Below are 24,214 nucleotides of genomic sequence, written 5' to 3' on the forward strand. Positions count from 1 at the left end.
TATATATATATTTGTTTTATTATTGCTAATATGTTAGTAGTTTTCGGTATTTTTTACATAAAATTTAAGTTTGTATATATAGATAATAGTGCGAGAACTCCAATTATAATAGTCATACAAACAAATAATAATAATAAATTTATTTATTTGGCGCTAACTTTTAATAAAGTATATATTTTTAATTTAAGGACAAAGCAAAAAAGTGCATATCTCAAAATTGAAATTTTGAATTTAAATTTCACTTTTAGAAAAATTAAGTTCTAAATAATTTTTGAAGAAATCTTAAATCTTATTATGAGCGTTTTTGTTGTGTTGACTCATTTACAATGCACTCCCTTTTCATTTTAATTTCCCCGCTTATCTTGTATTGTATGCCCCAAAAAAATTCTAAATGTATGTATGTGTGTTTGTGTAAACTTTCATTTTCAAGAATTCTTCTTTGCAAATGTTTTTGTATTCATTTTTATTTTTAACTTTTCTTTTCATTCAAATATACTCAAATGTTTAAGGCTTTTCCTTTATTGCTAGAACTTGCTGTAATTTGTTGTTTTGTAATTTGGCTTATCAACTAGTTTCCTTCTCACTTTGACTTTCACTTGATTTTGTTTTTGTTCACTTTTTTTTCTTATTTATTTATGCATTTAATTACATTTAGGTGAGTTCTTGTGTGAATTCACTTGTTACACATTTACGTATGTAATATGTAAATAGTATTTTTTGTTTGTTTTAATTTTCTTATTTTCATTTGTATATTTATATTTCGCTTATTTATTAAAAAATAATTATTTGTTTCATTCATTCTTGGTTGGTATAACGCAGTCTTTACGGCAAAAAAGAAAAGCAAAACTATTTGTTGTATTCCCTTTTCAATTATTTTCTATTATGATTAAACTACTACTATAGTATTGTTGTTGTAAAAATAAACAATTAACTTTACAAAACGAATAAAAATAAATAAAGCTCGATTTTTTTTTTATTTTGAGTGAAAAGAAAGAAGAAACTAAAATTAATTACACTGCAAACAAACAAAAATTTTGTAAATCTTCGCAAAAAAATTTAATTGTATTATACATTTTTACCCAAGAGTGCCAAAATGTATGTATTTGTGTATTACAAATTTTGTAATAATAATTAAAATTTTTCTTTTAATTTTCTCCTCTGTTATAGCTACGTTGTTTTTATTGTTATTTTATTTTTTGTTTGTTCATTTTTTCATTTGTATTTCTATAATATTTTATTCTTTTACATTTTAAGGCAGTTATTTCATTCCTTAATAATCGTTAATTTGATTATGCATACAGTAATTAAATTTGTTTTAATTAATTCATTTACAAATCACTTGGAAAATACGAAATTCCCTCAAAAGTGTGTAAGTGTGTTGAAACCAAGCGCGTGTGAAAGTCGTTAAGGGTTTCAGCCATAGCGAAAATCTAATTTTAGTCAATGATTTGCAATTTGCCATTTTCAAATATTCAATTTCTAAAAGAAGAGTATAAAAAACATAGTACTGTGTGCTGCATTGGCCTTTAATTGATTTATGCCCATTTGTTGCTGTTTTTTTTTCTTTTTTGTTTTTGTTTGCATAACTTTTACTTTACATATTACAAAATAGCTTTTTTTATAATTTTATCACCTTATATATTATTAATTATTTTTATTTTATTTTAATTTTTTGGCATTCTGCTAAAGTTAATTCGGCTTTCGTTTAGGTGGTTGTGTCTAAAATGCCGTTCCACGTTTGTAAGTGTAAAGTCTACTACTGATTGAAATTTTACAGACAGCTTTTTCTCAGCAATTTGTTGCTGTTATAATAATGCCGCTAATGTGCAGGTTTTTTATGCTTATATTCAAGAAATAATGAGCAAAAAATTAAAAATATTTCTTAACAATTTGTTGTTGTTATTTTGCATTTTTAGCAATTTTTTTCTTTTTATTTTATAGAAATAGTGAGCACAAAAATTATTTTTAGGTTATTATCTCATTGCTTTTGCTTGCTTGTTATGCTCAACCAAATTCGATTTTCATAAATAACTGTATTGTTATATATACTCAAATCGTTAAGTTCAGCATTTCAATTTTAGCGCTTTAGATTTTGAACCAATTTTTTGCGTTCTTCTTTATTTTATTGCATTGTACATAATTTTTAGCAAATATTTAATATGAGTTCAATTATTTGCATTATTTATTAGCACTCAAATAGGCTTTGTGTAGAATATATGCTTTGCTGGCAGACTTTCTCATTTTGTTTTGTTCTGTACTCTCCTTTTTTAGTTTTTTTCTTTTGTTGTTGTTGTGATTTACAAATTATGATTGACTTATGCTTTCGCGTTTGCTGCTCTCAACTTACTCGCTACACAATCCGTTTACAATTTTACAAGTCTTTTTGTGTTTAATTTTTAATTATTTAATTTTCTTTTTGTTTTTGCATTTTAATAAATTGTTGCCACTCAAATAATTGCATGTACAAACTAGTCATCATTACATTTATGAATAATTCGAGTAAATTTTTCTTCTTTTTCGTTACATTTTGTTTAAACATTTTCTTTATTTGCTCTAAGGAATTTGGTTTTCATATATATATAATATTTTGTTTGTTTTTTGTATTTATATGTTCATCATTTGTGTTTACAAACTAAATTTTTTAAATATTCATATGTATTTTTAGTATATGTATGTATGTACTTGTTTTTGTTTTTGTTTTTATCTATAATAGTATGTGTCATTCTCATATGTATAAGTTGTTAGTATGTGTATGTATGTGTAAGCGTGTATATGTGTGTGTTTTTTGTATATGATTGTGATAGTTGTATTTTGTTGTTTTACATTAATATGTATACATATATTAGTTTACACATATTGCAATTATTATTAAATTTCTTTGTATTTTGCTTTTTTGTTTTTGCTTTCTAATTTAACGAATACTCAAAATGCTTAAACCGAAAATAGTTCATTGCTCTTCATATTATGTCTAAATAATAAATGTTAGTTAATTCAAAATACATAATGTTGTATGTGTGATATTGGTTTTGGTCGTTTTTTTGCGTTTAATAAACATAATACATACATATCCAATATATATATAGTTGGAAAAAACAAAAAAAAAGATTGCTTTTAATTCCTGCTAATACATTACTCAATTAACTAATTATTTCTTCATTACATTATGCAAGGCATAAACACTTAATTAAATGAAGAGGAACAAAAAAAAATAAAATTAATTTGTTTATGCGCACATAATTGTTTAATTGTTTATTAGTATTTGTTTAGTTACAAGGCATAAATAGCTAGCTAGCATGTGCTGCGACGAGTATTTTGCAAACAGTTTATTTATTATATATACTCAAACTATATACTATATAAGTATGTCGCAAACGCTTGTATTTACTGGCTTCAAAAAAAAAATACATTTTATGCGCAAATAATTGCTTGTAATTTTACAGTTTTGGCTTTATTTATGTGTTAAATGAAACTCGAAATTCGGTGCGACGAAATTACACAGCAATTTCAAAACCCACGCCTAACAGTTTCTAACCTCACTTTGTTGGTATTAATTCAAAACTTGCTTGCATGTCAAACTCATACCAGTACAACAAGTACTAACCGTTTGCGTTTCATTTGCATAGAATTTTTACATTATTTGAAAATTAATTTACTTACTTAACTTAAGTTTAATTTGTTTAGTGATTATGTATGTGTGCTTAGTATATAAATATAACAAATACAATATATGCTTTTAGTTTGTCTATTATATTTTGTTTGTTTGTTTGTAGGTAATTGGTTTGAGTGTGACCAGATAAGTGAAGATATACTCGATTTTTACACATATACATATACCATATTTATGTAAATTAGTGTACCATCTACAAGTACACTTAATTAATTAATTAATTAATTACGTTCTTTTGCAAACAATATGTTAGCATTTTGATTTTTTTAGTTTTTTCTTTCTTTAGTTTATATATAAATTACATGTCTTATTTAAATAGTTTTTTTCGTTTTTCTTGCTATTGTTAGTTATGCCTATGCGGCTATTGGCTGTTAGCATAACAGTGTGTACTGTCTTTGATTGCCATGCTATGAAAGTAATAATGGTTGGTTGGTATATATAAATGATATGATTAAATTAAATACATATACTGTTATATATATAATGACATATATATATATATACTACACATCCAAGCATTCTTTCATTTTAATTGATGCTTCAAAATAATTGAATTAATTAATATAATTAAGAGCAACTCAAATCGATTCGAATAAATAAAATGCTTGTTACTATTACATTGTTCATTCATTAAATAAATCAATTGCAATCAATATTTCTACGCAATACATAATTGTAACATGTAAAAACTCAATGTATGCTGTATGCATGCTAACCCATTAGTTAATAAAGTGTTTTAATAAATTATGCTAGAATTTAATATGCTTCAGTGTGTTTTAAATAAATTGTTTAATTAGTTTTGCGGTGGTTTTTCTTTCACTTATGAACGCAATATATGTATACATACATACATACATACATGCTTATGCATGTAATTGAATACGTGCTAATAGTCCTTGCTTATCTTGTTTAAACTTAACTTAGCTAATCAGTAATAAACTTAAAACTAAATTTTCGACCAAGGATAAGTTGATTAGTATATGCATACTATATACTATATAGTAAAATTCTACAAATATTTTTGTTTTTGTAAACTAACAAATATTGGTTGAATCGTGTTGTTTTTATTTAGTTGTATTCGCCGCATACTCTCGAGCGAAATCATTTAATTTAAATGTTGCTCCGTCTTTTTGTCACAGCTGTTGCAATTACAATCAACGCTGCTAATAACGACGTAACTAAGCAAAGCACACTGGAAGTTAAAAATACCTGTGGAGAGTAAGAAAATACACATATTAATATACATAAAAAAGGGAAAATTGTATTAAAAGAAAATAAATGTTTTATAAAAATATATCATAAAAAAAAATTTATAAAAAAAATAAATGTTTTATAAAAAAATATCAAAAAAAAAATTATAAAAAAAAAATTAATAAAAAAAAATAATATTTAATAAAAAAAATAATATTTAATAAAAAAAAATAAATTTTTATAAACAAAATTATAAAAAATTTAAATTTTTATTAACAAAATGTATCAAAAAAATTAAATTTTATTAAAAAGAAATAAATTTTTATAAAAAATGTGTCAAAAGAATTAAATTTTTATAAAAAAAAAGTTATCAAAAATTTAAATTTAAATTTTTAAATTTTAACAAAATGTATCAAAAAAATTTCATTTTATTAAAAACAAAATTTATCAAAAAATATAAATTTTTATAAAAAATGTATGTAAAGAATTTTAAATTTTTATAAAAAAAAATTATCAAAAAATTTAATTTTTTTATATATTTTTTTTTTAATTTTTATAAAAATTGTATTTATTTTTTTCTAATCTTTTATTTTATTTTTTTTTTTTTAATTTTCATAAAAAAATTAAATTTTTATAATTTTTTATATTTTTATAAAATTTAATTTTTTTTTATAAAATAAAAATTTGTATAAGAAAGCATCCAACTTTCCACACACATACTTTCGCAATGCTTTGCAAATGTCTGCTGCTCATTAGTTGTGCAGCACATAGTAGCTGGGGGCTTACCTTATAAATAGTTGTAGTTATTTGGCTCACAATTCCCATAGTAGAGTAGATCGCAGTTCGCAGACTTCTCAAAACTGTTTCATTGCTTGTGTTGTTCTCATTAAACGTATTTGAACTCGAAACCTTAGCACCATACATTTGGAGTGCACAAATTTACAAATACAAATGTATCTATACATGCTGCTGTTGGTATTGATAATACACGAGTTCTTAAAATATACGCGCGCACACACACACACACACAGAAATATATGTAGTATATATGTAGTTTATGTGCGCGTTCACAAAAAAATTAAAAAGAAATTATGCTTTTATATATTTTTGTTTAACGACAAACTTCAGTTGTTTGATTAGAACTAAGTTGATTTGTTTTGGTTGCTGATGTGTTGGAATATTTGTTTTTTTCTTCTTGTTTTGTATATGTAATTTGTGTGTCGTCAATTAAATTGCTTTCAACTGTCATTATAATTTATATACTATATATATATATATTTTATTTTTGTTCTATACACCATTGCTTCAAAATTTCCTTTGCATTACATTGGCAATTTGTAATAAACTCCGTTTTTCTCTCATTCTTTGTTTATTAATATCTGTATTTGTATAGAAATTTGTTGTTGTGAAACCATAATACGTAATCAAACGACATGAATGTGCTGCCCGAAATCCGCTCTCTCACTCAATAATGCACTAATGCACAAATCTCACACATTTGTTATTTAAAGATCATCCTCATCATCGGGTCCTTCAATTAAATCATCCGGATCGTACATCACAATATTATCATCGGTCACCTTTGCTGTGGGATCATCGATTTCCTCAGCGGCCAACAGCGAACCATCCTCACCGCCGTCAAATTCAATATCACTGCCCATTCTTCGGCGCTTTTGTTTAAAATTATTAAGTGCGCTATTGCTTATACGTCGGCGCTGTACTGTTGTTGGCACTGACGTGTCCGTTTTTGTTTCGACGACAATATCGGTGTTTAGCACCTCCTCGAGTTCGGTAACATCTACTGAAGCGGCACGTTGTTGCTTAATGCGTAACTGTTCCAGCTCCTCGGGTGAACGCTTCTTACGAAACTCATAGACCAGCGGGAATATATGTTCAATGGCAGCCTGTACATTAGCAACACTGGCAGCTATATAGTAGCGTTAGAAGAAAGAAGACCATTAATAAATATGATAACATTGAAAAGAAAGTAATATATCTCACCAGTCACAGTAATACTGCCGGTGGAGAATATTTTCAAGGTGGCCTTGGGATAGCGCAGCTTATATGTGACACCGGGATGCAATTCGGGCTCGTAACTGGCTTCTTTCTTGTACCGTTCTGAGAAATTTAAAATCTTAATAGCCCATGGCATGCTGCAAGTGCCGAGCACATTAACAACACGGAAATTTTGAAAACGCACACGAAAGCCGAGCTTTTCCAGACAACGTGAATAACGACGTGCAGCAATTTTTGCCTGGAAAATGACAATTTTAATTAGTAAAATACATTCTAAATATATTCAACACTATTTCAATGCTTTAGTACTACAAATTTCCTTAAAGAAGCATAACAAACTGTGAAAAATTATTACAATGTGCTTATGAAACAAAAAAAAGTGAGGTTAAGTGAAAGTCTAACTCATAAACATTTAAATTTATCTAATCGCAAAATATACTAAAAGACGTAAAAGGAGTTACTAAAACTAAAAAGATTGCATTTTGAAAATGCTACGCGGCCTCACCTGTTCCTCGGATGTAGCACCCGTACATGTAATACGACCCGATGACCAGATGGACGCAGTCGTATAAGGTCGCCGCAGTTTCATGGTCACCATACCGTTTTCACGACGATACTCCACATTGTAACCCTTAAGTGCGATATCACGCAAATTCAAATGGCAACGTACACTGAACGAACAAACAACATTATTGATGACGATGTCGATTTCGGGCTCGACCTCGGGTTCAGCATTTGCGGCGTCTGTACCAGCAGTGGCTTCTTGAGTTACTGGAGCTGCTGGAGCTGCAGCAACTGAATTTGCAGTTTTGTTAGTTGCGACAGGTGTGGAAGTGTGTGGTTGGGCGGGTATGGTGCGTGAGTGGGCAACTATTTGTTTATGCTCTTGCGCTTGTACAAGTTGTTGCTGAGATTGTAGCTGTTGACTTTGGTTTTGGCTTTGTTGTTTATGTTGTTGTTGTTGTTGCTGTTGTTGCTGATGATTTTGTAACTGCAAGTGTTGTTGATGGTGCTGCTGCAGCTGAATTTGTTGATGTTGTTGTTGTTGTGGAAATACAGCTGCCATGGGCAACGCTTTGGTAACTGTTGCTGGCGTTGTGGCACTTGCAACATTTACATTCTTATTACTATTGTTGCTGGCTATACTATTGTTGTTAGGAACTAAATTTATGCCACCATTGACCATTGTCCCACTCGATGCTGCATTGCGCGTGGCTGCCGCGGTGTTGGCTACCGTTGTTGTTTTTGTAGCAATTGTTGTCACCGAACTGCTACTGTGTACTATTGGCTTGACGAGTTGTATTTTTTGTTGTTGCTGCTGTTGCAGCAATTGTTGTTGTTTGATTTGTTGTAAGGCCGTAATATGATGTCGTTGCGGTTGTTGTTGCAACTTCACAGCTTGAATGGCAGGAATTTGAGAATTATGATTAATTTGTGACTTATTAGCGAGCACAGCATTCGTTATGACCGAAGCCTGTGTCACAGCAATATTCGTCGGTGGTTTATTCAATATTTTGGCATGTTGCAAACGTTGTGTTGTATTGCCAGCAATTATAGTATTATTGGAGCGATTAATAATGATGGTACGATTGCCAGCAGTTTTAGCGGCGACAAGTGTTGACGTTGTAGTTCCAGCTGTAATACTAGATGTCGGCTGTTGTTGATTACTAAATTGCGAAAAGTAACGTGTTGTAGGCACTGTTTGTACTACGCCTGTAGTAGTTGGTTGCTGTGTGTAAACCGTAGTGGTACGGTTATTCGTAGCCGATGATACTACATTATTTGTAGTTGAATGCTGTGCGGCGATTTGCTGTTGAAATTGCTGCTGAAAGCTACTAATATTAGCGTTTGTCGAGCCCATTGTAGTTGTTTGTATGGGTTGCACCGTAGGACTTGCTGTGGCCGCTACCAAAAAGTGTCCTTGTGTGGCCGTGGCACCGTGGCTTCCACCACCTGTATTTGCACTGGTTATCAGGGCTAAACCGCCCCCACTAGTTGTTACAATACTACTAATAGGAAGCGTCACCATTTCGTGAGGCATTAATACTCGTGTACCGGATGCTGCTGCAGTTGTGGTAGCAACCGAGTTTATATGTTGTTGTTGTTGCTGCTGCTGCTGTTGATGCTGCTGTTGCTGCAACAACTGTTGATATTGTTGATAGTTGATTATACTACTAGCACCGGTTGCTCCATTTGTTAGAACAATAGCCTGTCCAGGGGACAGTACCAAATTACCACCTAAACCGCCACTGCCCAGACCACCAATATTTGCAACAGTCGCAACCGTACCGCCGACTTGTGATGTGCCCGCACCAACACCACTCACAATATTACCAACAACTATTCCAGAGTTGTTTCCGTTATTGCCATTGCTGCTGCCATTGCCACCGCCATTGATAAGGGTCTTCATACAAGTAGCCTTGTTCTGTTGCAACAACGTGGCCATACCAATGTTGCTGCTGTTAGTGATATACATTTGCCCAGTCAAACTAGTGAATAGGTTTTTCGTTTTTTTTTTTTGTGTTTTGTTTTTGGTGTAAGTGTATTGTTTTTTCTTCTCTTCTTGTTTATATAACTGCTTATTGTTTCAACACGTATAGGCTAGACTAGGTCACTTAAATGATTCCTTTTGCTCAAATCAAATTATGTACGGTATACAGCGTTTGTTGGATTGATATGCTTGAAGGCTGAATTTCAGCTTGCTGGTCTTATCAATTTATATATGTACATATATGTCAGTGTTATTTTAAGTCTGTAACAGTTTTCGAAACTTTATTATGTCTTTATTCTATGCGAAAACAAAAAAGTTGCTCTGAAGTATTTAATGCTTGCTTTGTTTACTCGCCACTTGCTCAAGTGTGTGCAACGAAAAAGTTGTTGTGGCGTTTCCTGTGATCACTTCTTTTGTTTTCGTAGTAAATCTTACACTTCAATGTAATTTGTTCCAAATACTAGAAAATTTAAGTCTTCCTTTCTTTCTCCTTTTTTGTTGTTGATGTCTCAAATGTTAGTATTTTCTATATTTGTTGTTCCTTTTTGCAGTCTGCAATAAAAAAACACAACAACAGATTTTTAGGTTAGAAACTTATTTATATTTAATTCATGAATATTAATTTCACATTTGATTTATAATTTATAATTAAAATTATATTTTAAAAGCTTTTATACCATAACTAAATCTCAATCTCTTTTATACGTGTATAAACATTAATATAATACTGAAATTAAATGAAAAGGAGAAGAAGCACAACCGCAGCTGATCCCTACCCAACACAAATAAATACTAGACAGGTAAGAAGGATCGAAGAAACTTCGATTTCTAAACAATGTTATCGTTACCTCGATCCTTCTTTGAGCGTTGCCACCTTATTATCATGCTCATTCGTTTTGTTTTTTTAATAATTTTCACGTAAAGAGTGTATCACACAAAAGTAAACATTTTTTATCTGGAAAACTGTTTTCACTACAAAATATAATAAACAAAATGATGCTGGAAAATATGATGTTCTAGTAAATAGCATCGCTAAATTTAAAAATAATTTGACAACAAATATAATATTTTATTTTTGACCATTTATGTATGTGCTGTACAAGTTGTTAATAAAAATTAATTTGTAAACAAAGTTTTCAAAAAGAGAATATGTTTATTTATACATATTTTATCTGTCAAAATTTTTTGTAGGCAACATAAAAATCATCTGAAAAGTAAATACTTTCCAACATTTGAAAAAATTTTTATTTAAAAAACCGTTTAATTTTTAAAGATTTATCTAATTAATTTCAACTGGTTTATCGATTATTTCTTTCAGTGTTGATAAGTTATGGCAAACTTAACGAAGACAATATCGAAATAAATATTTCAGGTATATAAACCTAAAACAGCTGATAAAGATTATCGCTTTAAATAAACAATATAATTAACGAATTAAAATATATTTTAAAATAATTTTTAACAATTTTATCTGCAAGTTTCCTAGAAATTATTAAATTACACATACAATTTATTTACTATAAACAACAAAATATATTATATGTTTTATTATGTACATATATACATACATATTTATACTACATATATATAAATTAAATAAATGTATTTTTGCACGCGTATTGTTCAGCTAACTTTCGTTTAATACACTGCTTCTACAAATCTACAAACTACTGCTATCTCTAACTTAAAGGGCTAAATGTTGAATGAAGCAGCAGTGAAATTTGGTACCCAGGCCGAAAAAAAAAACAAAAGCAAAATAAAATTTTATGTGAAGCAACAGCATCTAAACTGCTTTTCATTAAAAGTACCTATCTAGCTGTATACACATGCGTGTGTGTGTGTGCTACGAAACCAAAAATCATTACAAAATGTGGAAATGTAGTAAAACAAAGCAAGGGAGATCGGAAGTGAGCTATCGTCGTACAAATTAAGAGAGCGCCTTTATGGTGAGAGTTAGAAGAGTGAGAACAACAAAAATAAGAGTTCAATGTAGAAAGAGCGACTTAAACAGCTGCGAAAAGCAAATCTTCACATGCACGTGTTTTCGTGCGATTGCCTCACCACCAAAGCGCTGTCCTCATTTCATAGTTCTCTGGAAAAATGCGCGTCACAACGCCGCCGTTTAACGATCTATCAAGCGTTCGGCATGGAATGAAATAAATAATATTCCTCAAATGCTCTAATAAAGTCACATTTCTATATACATTTGTACATATGCTTCAATTACAATGTGGAATTGTGATATACATAGGTGTGTATGTATGTATCTATGTACATAACAGAGGTTAATAGTAGCTTACATGAATGATAGGCTATGTAGAACACGTGGAGCAATAATTGAGTGGAAATCGTAACTCGATAAATAATCATAACTCTAGGCACACGTGTAGATAATACTTATATGTAGAGATATACAAACATGCAAATAAATACTTATTTACATTAACATTATTTACATTTTACAGAAAAATAAGAATTGTGCAATTGAACCGTATTTCATATTTTGAACTGAATAAATTTTATGCATATTTTATGATCTATTTAATATTTTTTTTTATGTTTTTCAAATGAATTTCAAATTGCCGCAAATTTGCGGACTGCGCAAAATGCTTGCAACTGCTCTGTGTACGCTATTAATTGACTCCGTTTATATATAAATAATTACATATGTACATATGTACATATATACACTCACAAGCATATATTTATTTGTGTGTAACGACTATGATGCATTTATTGCGTCAGCGATTGCAACCGGTCGCATGAAAAGTGTCATTGCAGCTTAGTGCTAGTCAGATGCGCCACACACACACACACACATACAGATTTGCACACTGACATAGCCGACAACTGCGACGCCAACACTGTTCCACTTTATGTTAGCAATGTCGCCCTTGACCCAAAATCGTACACGCGTATATACAAACATAGAAATAAGCTAAATTACATACATATGTAAATTGTATATAAGCATAAATAAATCTATTTCCACGTAGAATTTATTTGAGGAAAAAAATTTGCGAAAAAATTAATGTAAAATGCAATTTTATAAATATGTATGAAGATTTGTATGTACATATATACACATAAGCTACGTAACGATCAAATTGCTGATAAATGGATCGCACAACTTATGTGCATAGCATAGCTTATATTTTTAGATTTCAAGTAGAGATGCATAGTTCTATTTTAAAACAAACGCGCTTGTAGCTTCCTCACCCGACAACAGCATACAAAATACCAGCCCACTTGAAAAATCCTATAATGTACAAATACATAAATAAATAATTATAAAGCGTATTACACAGATAGTAGATAGGGTTCAATTTTACTAAATACACGCCGCATAGCATTAATTTTAGTTCAAATCGGTTTATACTGGTATACAGCTAAATATTTTAGTAGAGTTGAATGCGGCAGTTAATGAGCCATAAGTCACTCATGATTATTTTTAAATATTTTGTTTCAAATTTATAAGAGCTTTTTTTTTTTTAATTTATACATGCTTCATGAATACGCATAATCGTGGTTTGAATGTTGCCTCCACCAAACCAATTAATTACATAGACAAAAGTAAGTACATAAGCATTGTAATTAAAAGTGTAATTGGCTAGCTGCGGAATCGTCGCAATAAGGGCAAGGCAAATGTTAGAACAAAAAATTAAAAAACGAAATAAAAAAACGTATTGTAAATAAGCATACGAAAAAGAGAAGAGTAAATATGCTCACAAAGCACACGGAAATGAGCGCAAGCAACGAGCACTCAGCGAAAAAAAAAAACACTCAAAAAGCTACAAAATATGATTTGTACTAGTAATTATCGGTAGCAACGCACACACACACACAGAGTATTTACAATTACAAAATTGTGTACAAATTGAAGAATCTACAACGGCATATGAATTATGAATTTATTTCAAATACTGCGATATTTGTTATGGAAATGAGGCAATAACTTACACTGCTATATTTAAATAGATGCAGATATTTGTAAGCAATTCAGTACTTTTTCGAGAACAAAAAAAAATTAAATTTCTATTGCATTATAGCGCTGCTTCATTTCGTCATTGTTACCATTTTCAGCTGTTTTGCGTAGTCTTGTGTATTTTGAGTTTCGTTGCTCTCTGTTGTGTGCTATTTTTAAACATCTCTACCTCTAACTCAATGACATTTCGCTGCGCACAACAATTGGAAATAAAATAAAAATGTGGTTTAATCGAAATTTCTGAAATTGTTTACCAGCGTTTGGGAAAAAATGTACGAGTACACTTGTTTATGAATTATCTTACTTGCGCGTCAAGCAACGAATTAATGATGAGCTGCGCGGCTCCCCTGCAAAATATGAACAAATGTGCTGCGACGAAGAAATGCCAAATGCCAAAAAAGGAAACCATATGCTATTCTTAAGCGAAAATACTAAGGCACGTGTTGAGATTCATCATTTAGTTACTACTTAATTTCTTTTATTGCAAGGCACTGAGTTATTGACTTGTTTTCAGCAACGTCAAGCAATGCTGCTCGTAAACATTTATCTATAAGCAGCAACTGCAATATCAGTTGTCTATCAACGAATATGCAAGCAACAACACACTTACGGCAGAGTTAATTGTCAATCTAAGCGATCCAAAGCAGGTTCAAGGTTAAAAGCTACCAAAATTGTTGCAAAGTCGCGCTTTCATTGTGAGCTTTTTGTTATTAAATTAAATATATAGACAGCTGTTTAAAGTCTAGATTTGAGAGCGCCCAATGTGTATGAAATGTTTATTAAGAATTTTTGTAAAATTAATATGCACAAGTCAATGGCGTCTCGGCAGAGTTGACGCCATAAATAAATACATACAGATGTACATATGTAACAGATTATGTACACACCACTTTTATTCATATCTAGCAATGACATGTGTTTCTTAATTTGTCCACAAGTGTGTATGTATGTATGCATGTATGTGTGCGTGCTTATTTGTTTATGTGAGCGCAGAATGCGTCAGATATCGAGACTTTTGCGAGCAACTGAATTGTGATATTTTCTCAATTTTTCGAAAGAGTTCAATAACATTGTCGCACTTGTGCTCTCGCTGTTTTATGTTGATTAGTTAATACATTTTAAAATACAGAATAGCTCTTTAATGGTGCATGCTGTAGAATGGACGGACGGACAGTTTTTGATAAGCGCCTAATGTTTTTTTGAACTAAATATTCTCACTAAATTGATAAATTTAATCTAAATTGTGGAATATGTAGATTACTGGTGAGCACACACAGACGCAAAAGTTAGTGGCACGCGTTTCAATTTTGTCTACTTCAAAGGCGGCAGAATAGTTTATGAATATTAGCGGTTGACATGTGCTTTTTTCCATAAAAAATCAGATTGGCAACCCATTTTAGTGACAGCCACAAACCGTATAACTGTAGAGTGAATATTTTCGGTTTATTTTGATTTAATTTTACATTTATTGAATTTTATTTATTTAATTGTATGCTTAATAAATTTTGTTTATGTATTTTTAGTAGCCGAAGAAGCATTAATAAAATCTCTACTATGAAAAATTTTTTTATAGAAATCGAGCCAGTCTCGAACATGAACTGACTATCATATACTGCAACGCACCCCTAACTAACCAGCGAATGATATTTGTAACTACAACACTAACAATGAAATGTCTAGCTATCAATAACTAAATATCATCAACTGATTCTCACACCAATATGCCAAAAATAACATAAGAAGTCAGTGATTGAAATGCATACACAACAGCTGACTCGTGTCTCATTACCACCACCGAACTTAAAGACACCTTCGAAAACGAAATCCTGCGTACTTTCATTTACACTTAGCGCAGCCAGAACATTCACTTATCTTTTTTCTTACGTAGGAGACAATGGCCAATGACTATCCAGAGGTGCATGGCCCATAAAATGAAAAAAATGGCGTAAAACGAAAAATTGAGTATCTTCAAAAAGTCAAAAGTCGTTGAACTCGTTATTCACTTATTCCCAAACATATATATTATGTGTAAGTATGTGCGCAATATATTTAATTATATGGATATACATATACATACAAACTTATTTATTTATTGTTCATGCATATGCATTCGAACCACTGCGGCAAGCAACTTAAACAGATGTCAACGCCACCTTTGTTGTCCTAGCAGACAGACATTCCCGTAATGAAGAATCACAATTTTTTTCGTATATACAGTAATCTCCGGTCGTGTGTGGCAATGTCAAAAATATTTTATGTTCATGAAATTTAATTTTACAATATTAATTGCACCAAAAATTTGAATGAAAATAGCTGACATCCCCAATAATAATATTATTTTTCCGAAGAATTTGTTAAACACTAACTACACTTTTAAGTGGATTAATTATTTATAATTATGCAAAATGTTCAATCCCATTTAACCAAGGACAACTGTACCCTTAAATACCTACAAACTGGAGCCTGTCTGCACAGGATGTGGACGCATGCATACATATCTACACCGAACGCGTCTACAACGCAATATAAAAGATTTCGAGGTGTGTGCGTAGAAAGTTCATACTTAAGCGAACAACGAATACTTATTAGATATTTTCCAACCGCTCTTTCAAATGAAATAATAAATGGAAGATGATTTGAAACTTCTACACGTCTAATGTATTTGTCTGGCTGGTACGAATAGCTTGAGTGCTGACAGTCGCACAGCGAACGACCTTGAGAAGTGTAAATGTACACACAAAATTCAAGGGGCAATGGCAAATGTTTGTACGACACATGATTTTCAGAAATGTTCCATTATATACGGACATACAAATGAACATATGAATTTGCATAAATTCTATTAATAAATCACGAGTAGGGTAGTATTTAGCAGCAAATTAAGCTACTGCTTGACCAGCGTTTGTTGAAGTTGATAAAAAAAATTTTAAGATGAATGTATTTAAGTATATAAATGTATTATATAAAAAATGTCTGTATGTATGTATCAATTTAGTATGTAATCGCTAAAAAAGCATACTGCACACAGTTTCAACACTTATCGCCAATTATAATGTGCAAATTCTGAGCGAGTTTTAAAATGTAGAGCATCAGTTTTACATGCTTACAACACTTACATAAACATACATAAGTAATATTTACATAATTCGTATTAATTGACATTTGTATGCTAATTGTTGATTATTATTTTCATTAACGATCCTTGAAGATGTTGTAAAACAGAGTGAAACAAATGAAATAAAATTAATTCCCAATTTCTTTGGAATTGGAATCAACGTACATACATACATAAGTGATCAATAGCAAAAATAACAAATTTTTTTTAGAATGTTGCCTGTATAACGGGCTTTTTCTGTAAACTTAACTTAAAATTTTTAATTTTTGAGTTATGTCATACTTTTAGTAAACAACTGGTGACTCTTTTTTGTTAGATTTATTTACTAACTTAATTTGTATATTATTTAGATTTATTAAAAATAAATATTAAATCTTTGTAGAATATCTGAAAAAATCCAGAAATAAGTGCTAATCAGTGTAATTTATGCCATTTTAACTGATTTTTTACGTAATGAGATCGCATCTACCGAAGATACTGCATTCATTGAAAGGCACACAAAACGAAATCGCGTTTGTCAATTAACATATTTACATTGTGCGTATGTATATAATTATGTATCTATGTATGTATGTTTGTATGTATGTAAATCAGTATGTATTGCCTACATACATTCGTGTTGTGCAATAAAGCGTATACTTTTACTTTCAAGTCTTTCTTGTTATTTACCTTCTATTTCTTTCACTGTTCGGACTTCTTTCACCACACACACAACAAAAAAAAAACATAAGCCAACTGCTTTATGGAGGTTAAGTTTTCTATTTTCTTTTTTATCGTCAGTCTAATCTTTATAAACTAAAAATATGCATACAATTTGCCATTCGTGAGTTTCTACGTTGTTAGTGCGCGCTCTTCAAACTTCTTTATATTACGCTTTGCTATCGCTCATTCTTTTATTGCTGATTTTTTGGCTTCTTAATTGGTGATTATCTATGCATGTTTGTATGTATATTGGAGTATATCCAAAAGTGTCTACTAAGTATGTGTTGATGTATGAGTGTGGGCCAATCCGTTATGTGCTCTAGCCAATAACGGTTTTTGTTTATAACTGGCACCTAGAAATGTGGAAGATTACACATACAAGCATAGAGAATAATGTGAATAATTTCTTGTTGTAGACATCTAAAAGTTATAAAAAATATTAGCGATAACTCAAATTTGCTCCTGTTGGCCAATTATAATACAATTATTTGATTAACAATGAGTTGCTGAACATACATACATACATACATACACAGGTGAGAATTAGATTACTTTTCACCATACGTCGTCGGAGTGGTTAGAAAAGGTTGCAATGAACCTTAGAAAATATTTTCAATGGTGTTCTTTTATGAATTGCATAATTTTTCAATTAACGGAACTGACGAACAGATCTTACTGCGAAGCGTTGGTTTGAGACATAAGGGATGTACAAAATCAGGATATCTGCATTTTACATAAATTTTCGAGGGATTTTTTATTTTTGAAATACATATTTATTTACTATTACGTAGCACATGCATAGATATACATATATATAAATATGTGTGAATAAGGTGCATATACACCTAAATCCCTTTCCCTCACTTGCACACATTTATGTATTTGCATCTCCGACCAGATTCACATCATCCAGTGCACAATTTCACCAGCATTAAGAAACCCATTTAAGAAAAGAAAACAGATGCAGTAAAGCAAAGTAGAGGGTAGCAAACTAATACATACATACGCACATATATGCTTGTAATAGTGTGAATTAACACCTGCCCCGAGAACAGCTGTTTTGGTACCTTTCTGACGCTGCTGACGAAAAAAGTGAGCACATTAAGCGTAGCGAAAAATTCATACGTAGGCGCTTGTGTTGCTACGGCGGGTGATATGTCTGAATTTCGTCGATTTGGCTACCGTCGTACCGGAATCGTGTTTGTATACAACAACACACAAAAGATCACCACAACGGATGACCGATTGTATTGTGACGTTGTTGGGTGGTGGTATATTAACGCAAACAGTGCGCTATATTTACATACATACAAACATACATACGCACATTTAAATGAATGTATGTATGTATGTATGTGTATAGATCGCCATATGATCGTGGCCGTAACATTTAATGTTTGCGCTTTGAGTTTTAATACAAATTGCCGCTGAACGCGTTCGCTTTTGACGCGTTATTTACACAGCATTGTCCAATTAATACATTTTGATAAATTCGTACATAATATTGACTTAAATACCGTTGCAGTTTGTAGATTTTGTAGTTTTCAGACTTTTCCATTAAATCAAGTGTAAATAAATTATTTGGCGCTGTCGAGATAATGGACATGTGCGCTCTCAAAATGAGAACGGAAACGATTTAGAGGAATTACAATAAAATGTATCGATCAAATTTTTGGATTCGATATGTAAGCTTAAGAACATTTGATGTATGACTGTGTTGAAATAAATACATATGTACATATAATGAGCCTTGAGACACAAGAAGATAACATGGATTTATTGAAAGAAGTTTTCATAAAATTCCATTTGAAAATAAATTTCAAATCTAAAAATATATGTAGCTTAAAACTCAATTTTGGTTCACTGACTACATCTCACTGTGCATATAAAACTATTTGAATGTTTACATACATACATACATACATATTTACTTAGCTCAAAGTGTGAGTTATTTGTTTATTTCATTCAAAAAAAAAAAATATCAAACTAAAATATTATTTTGATTTTTTTGACGTAAATGTAAATATTTATGTTTTTATAAAAGATGCATGCATTTATCAGTTCTTGAGTATAAATATGTAAATATAAATAAGCTAAATACATACATACATTCGAACTTGGTGAAGTTGAACAGCTGACTGCCTAAGAAAATAAAGTGCAAAGGTACGAAACAGCGTGGAAAACGAAACATTTTTAAAATAACAACAATAAACAAGATGATAATTTAAATTTTAATAATACTTGTCCAAAAGCTACACATTTTTTTTTTTTACTGTAAGCTTGGCGAACACGTGCGTTTGTTAATCCACGTGATAATGAATTGGCTCTTATTGATAAAAATATACACAGCGTGAGTATGTACATACGTATAACTGTATATAAGATAAAATAAAATACATTAGATAAACAAATGTTTACCGAGTATACGAACTTTGATTAGAATATTTACATGTAATTCTTCTTGTAATTCTTTGATTTTTCTACTAAATCGAAAATTTAATTGCATATTTCTTATCTTCCATTTAAATTGCATATAAAATGCACACGCCCTCATAAACTACAATAAAATCGGTATGTGAACTACTTCCTTTTGTAGATAATTACATCACTAGGTTGAATTGGAAATGTCGCTCTTACGCGACACTACTCTTCAGCAGCGCACATTGTAGCAGAAAGAGAGCGAAGCAACTTGCTACTCAATGCAAAAGTACTTTGTAGTAATAAAAAACTAGTTAACTGTAATTTTAATTGGCACAAAATTTAGCGTTAAATCAAGTACAAAAATAAAATAATATAAGTCAAAAATTAAATAAATATGTTATGGCTACGCTACATACAAGTGAGATGACCCTCTGAAAGCCCACAACGTTAAAGTCATATACACACATATATATATATATACAAATTGGTATACATAGCTTATGCTCCCACCACCAGGTAAGCATGCTCTTTGCATTGCAGAAAATGTGGTGCTCTTTAAAAGTTATTGTCGCGCGCTCTCTCGCGTCAACGCAAGCTTTCTAATCGTAATGATTAACCTGAAATAAATGCTATTGTTGTCGAGTTCGTTGCCGAGCCGAAACATTTGCTAGTGCCGATTCATACTCATGGCTGAGTTTCTATTTGAACGTTACGTTTAGTCGTCCGCGGCGTGTGTACACGCAGCGAACAGAGCGCCAAAATCGTTGGAGGGGATGTATTGCGCTTCTTGGTAACACCAAAACGGTGTGGTTGACGTAAAAATTCTTCGTCGTCCTCTCCTACCGAACGCCCTCCCGACCGTGCACAAGCTACAATTGACTGTAGTCGCGTCGCGTCGCTTTAATTATTCCGTTGTATTTTAATGGTGGAAGTGTGCGAATGTTCGAAATGTTCCTTCTGCTATTCGTAAGATACATATATAACATATTTGTTGTTGTTTTTGTTATTCATCTTTATCTTTTTCGGCCTTTGTATATTTACAACACATACCGATTATAGGCAAGAGCATGAAACAATAAGCCAACACAAATATGCGCAGGGGACTTGACTTATGTACATATGTATGTATGTCTACAGTTAATTTTAGAAAAATAAAGAGGAGTATGCTTATGTATTGCGATAACACCGATCAGTGTCAATACAACAATTATTAGAAGCACCAAAATTTTATAATTTAATAAATATGTATTTCCGAAATTCAACCGTATCAGTGGAATCGCTGATAAGACAATGCCTTTGTTTAGCCTATCCACACAAGTCCAAAAAGATACAAAATTTGTTAGATAGTACAAGTGTACTTAGGCAGTTAATGGCATTTGTGATTGATTTACATATAAGTAGACAAAGTAATTGCCTTGTCAAAAGCAATGATAGCGCTTCCTGGGGAAACAAAGAAGTCAAGAATTTATGAGCTTGCTGCTTATGTTTCGCATTTCAGCACTGACATGGTTTTCAGTTTATTTAATTCAATAACATTTTCCGTTTTTGTATTTAATGCATTTTTCTATGTACTACACATCTGCATTTATAAAAATACATGGGAATATGACGAAATCGTCGGTCGTAAATAACCTTAACTAATGTGAAATGCTCTCACATTTTTTCGTGAAAAATCCATCGTAATATTTTCGCCTCATTTCTATACATACTACATAGTATTTATGTTTATGCTCTCTTGTGCTTAAACTCATTTTCTCAAAAGTATGCATGCCAATAAACAGTTAGTGAAAGCGACAAAGCAACAAATCAGCCGATAAGCGACAAACTACTTGCGCAGGGAGAGTATCTGGCGACTGACTACAAGTACAAAGGTATTGTTAAAAAAAAAATACACGCACACACACACACACACCTGTGAAATGTTTCAAAATCGTTAATAGAATATATGAAATTCACTCTTTAGCCATTCGTATTCTGGCTGTATTGCTGTTGGCCAAAAGCGACACAATTTACTACAATTTCATTTTCATTCAGTCGGCGAGTGAGATCTGCTGAGTTTCATACGAAACGACGAGAAGCAAAACAAATTTCTGCCTTTTTTGTGCATCTCACAATTCGTTTATTTTGCGTATTTATATTCTCTAAATGTCAAATTGATAAAAGTCTTGTCCCATTTCCGTTCTTTTTTTTCGTTTACTCAATGCAATGCATATGCATGTTTGTGTGCATGTATGTATGTACGTATGTGGCCTATTGTAAAATGTTAAATAAAAGAATGCAAATTACATTTATTGTTTTTTTTTCTCTGCAATTTTTTGCCTTCAGTAGCAAAACGCAACAAAGAATTTTATTCAGCAACTTTTTCCGATTTTCTGCAATGAATCATCGAGCAATCAACTTACTTTACTAGGTTATACAAAGACAATAATTTCAACTCCAAGCTACGCATATACGTTTAATTTACATGTGTATGTATGTATATAAACAATTTTACGATAGGATATTTATACTTAAATTCAAATTCAAATAAAGTAATAGTTATTTGTAAAAATGAGATTCACTTCACCTCTTTTTAAATCTTTTATTTAACAAATTATGGTAAGGTTGCTTATATTCGCTTGGTCATCGCTTTCAGCTTTCCCTGTGGTTGTTGCGCTGCCACAATGAAACGTTGGGTGTGGGACTTTTCGTTGATTTGTATGCCAGACTCCAACGATACACACCTATTTGCTATTTATTCTTTTTGTATTTTATTTAATTTCGCAGAACCATGGAAATTTCAATATTCATATTTTGTCAAACAACACCTTACTAAACGATAACGAATAACCGTATTTTTAATATATTCTTTTTTTGTTTTTAAACAATAGCGTTTAATATGTAGTGATAATAAAATATTAGTTAACCCGACGTCGCTGTGTCAGCGTCAACAACGAACGTGATGCTTCTTCTTTTACAAAGTATTAACTTTCCGCACATAAACTCATACACGCGCACATTTCATTTTCTCTCGCGCACTATTTCAATTTCATTTCGGAGAAACAAATTTTTTACTCTCTGCAACTCGTAGATCTAGTCTCGTTTGCAGTGTCGCGCTATTGAATCTTTCGATTTTGATTTGTTGCCGTGACTTTTGCACGCCGTGAATGCGGTTACCGCTTGACACTGAGCGCAGTTCGTCGCCGCGCCGCGTCTCGCGGAGCGAACAATTCGAACGCGACTTGAGGAACAGTTGATTTTTGGCTCAGCGACGAGCACGAGAAACCGTCGTCGTCGTTTCACTGCGTAGACCTTCCGTCTTACGAGTAGAAAATTTCTTGTCGTCGCCGTCTTCCGTGAATTTTCTTCAATTTTTTGTGACTTGTACTGTGCCTTATATTTTGTTTTACAAGTTCCTAATTGCGATTTATACAAATTTTAACGACTCACAATACTAAAGTTTAGTGCAATATAACGGAAAATGTTATATATTTGTGTTTAATTATTGTTATAGATATAAAAATGTGGAACTAAATCTCACTTTGATTAGTCATATATAAGTATACATATATGTGTATTCATATATTTTATACGTAATTAGGAAAAACGGTTCAACCGTCCTATTTTTCCGTGGTTTGGTGCAGTGTCTTTGCTTTGGTGAAAATCTGAAAATCGTATTCCCGCTGGAATCGCATAAAATTGTCGAAAAAAATGAAAGCGAAATGTATTTACATAAAAGTATTTTTGTAACTCCGATTATGCATTTGCTGTGTTGTTGTTGTTGTTTAATAACAGTTGACCTTTTAAAATGAACGTGTCTTTAACACTTTCTTATTTTTCTTTTTGTTTTGTTTTGTTTTATTAGAATTAGAGTCTCTTGTTCAATTAATTAAAATATATTGTTAAATATTAATTAAAGTGAAGAGCGAGCGAGCGCACGTACGACACACAACGAGCAACGAACGACGAACGACACAGCCATCGCCGGAGTGTTGTGGCCATTTTGTACTATGCTACAACTCAGCTAACCAGGCTGGCGATTCACATTCGGTCTGTCGTTCGTTTCATTTCTGTCGCGTAGCGTAGCAGGAAAATGGAGCGAACCTTTGGTATCATAGCTGTCATAATTGACAGTCAACCTAATCGGCAACACTGCAACAAAAAATATATATACATATATAAATATATGTGTGACTTCACATGTAACAAACTGATTTCGGTACAAACTAAAAATGTGTTTCATGAAAAGAGAAAACATTCTGAAAACAAGAACTAAAAATATGCATCATCAAGTCAGTGTATTTAAAATAAATAAAAAGTTATCCTGCTTAACGTGGACTTCTTTCATCAACTCTAATTTTTTTCTTATTTGGAGAAAAATACAACTCTGTTTCTCATTATCATTTGTGCAGCAAAGGGAGTGAAAAATTTTTGTTTTGACAGCTCAATAAGCGGATACTGCCAGAAACAGCTGAAAGGAACAGGCGTCAGAAAACGAAACAAAGATGCATTTGAAAATGTGATTGTGATTAATTTCATCACGTGCGATTGATATTTTGACCTACCATTTAATAGATCATTGCGAATTTTTATTGTATTTTTTAAATATTTTATTTAAAAGTAAAACACCAGAAACATTCATTTGCA

The 24,214-nt window shown here is 31.4% G+C and overlaps 1 protein-coding gene and 1 long non-coding RNA gene across 5 annotated transcripts; one reads left to right on the plus strand and one right to left on the minus strand.

The window, feature by feature from the left end:
- Positions 1-432: 432 nt before the first annotated feature.
- LOC105213825 (ras-interacting protein RIP3) lies at positions 433-23,892 on the minus strand. 4 transcript variants are annotated; one of them, XM_054231501.1, is made up of 6 exons: positions 23,300-23,892; positions 22,155-22,399; positions 7,380-9,917; positions 6,860-7,112; positions 5,645-6,785; positions 433-4,876 (listed from the first exon to the last, which is right to left on the minus strand). In XM_054231501.1, exons 3-5 carry the CDS (start codon positions 9,348-9,350, stop codon positions 6,364-6,366), a joined length of 2,646 nt encoding a protein of 881 aa, XP_054087476.1. In that variant the 5' UTR covers positions 9,351-9,917; positions 22,155-22,399; positions 23,300-23,892; the 3' UTR covers positions 433-4,876; positions 5,645-6,363. The 4 variants fall into 4 exon arrangements, with proteins under 4 accessions (XP_054087476.1, XP_054087477.1, XP_028897192.1 ...); XM_054231502.1 differs by lacking the exons at positions 22,155-22,399; positions 23,300-23,892 and adding an exon at positions 13,961-14,930; XM_029041359.2 differs by lacking the exons at positions 22,155-22,399; positions 23,300-23,892 and adding an exon at positions 10,214-10,412.
- On the plus strand, positions 12,692-15,631 carry LOC128922065 (uncharacterized). Its single transcript, XR_008471336.1, has 4 exons — positions 12,692-12,938; positions 14,924-15,180; positions 15,239-15,378; positions 15,491-15,631. It is a non-coding gene; the product is annotated as an uncharacterized LOC128922065 (long non-coding RNA).
- Positions 23,893-24,214: the final 322 nt, after the last annotated feature.

Source organism: Zeugodacus cucurbitae, chromosome 5 (genome assembly GCF_028554725.1).
Source record: "Zeugodacus cucurbitae isolate PBARC_wt_2022May chromosome 5, idZeuCucr1.2, whole genome shotgun sequence".
In the NCBI taxonomy this organism is placed as follows: domain Eukaryota; kingdom Metazoa; phylum Arthropoda; class Insecta; order Diptera; family Tephritidae; genus Zeugodacus; species Zeugodacus cucurbitae.

Bases quoted from the DNA above. Each gene is read 5' to 3' on its own strand.
- LOC105213825 (XM_054231501.1), bottom strand. From the start codon at position 9,350: ATGTATATCACTAACAGCAGCAACATTGGTATGGCCACGTTGTTGCAA. The intron at 7,113-7,379 runs GTGAGGCCGCGT...GTCATTTTCCAG, and splicing joins GTGCTACATCCGAGGAACAG to GCAAAAATTGCTGCACGTCG. The intron at 6,786-6,859 runs GTGAGATATATT...GCTACTATATAG, and splicing joins CGGCAGTATTACTGTGACTG to CTGCCAGTGTTGCTAATGTA.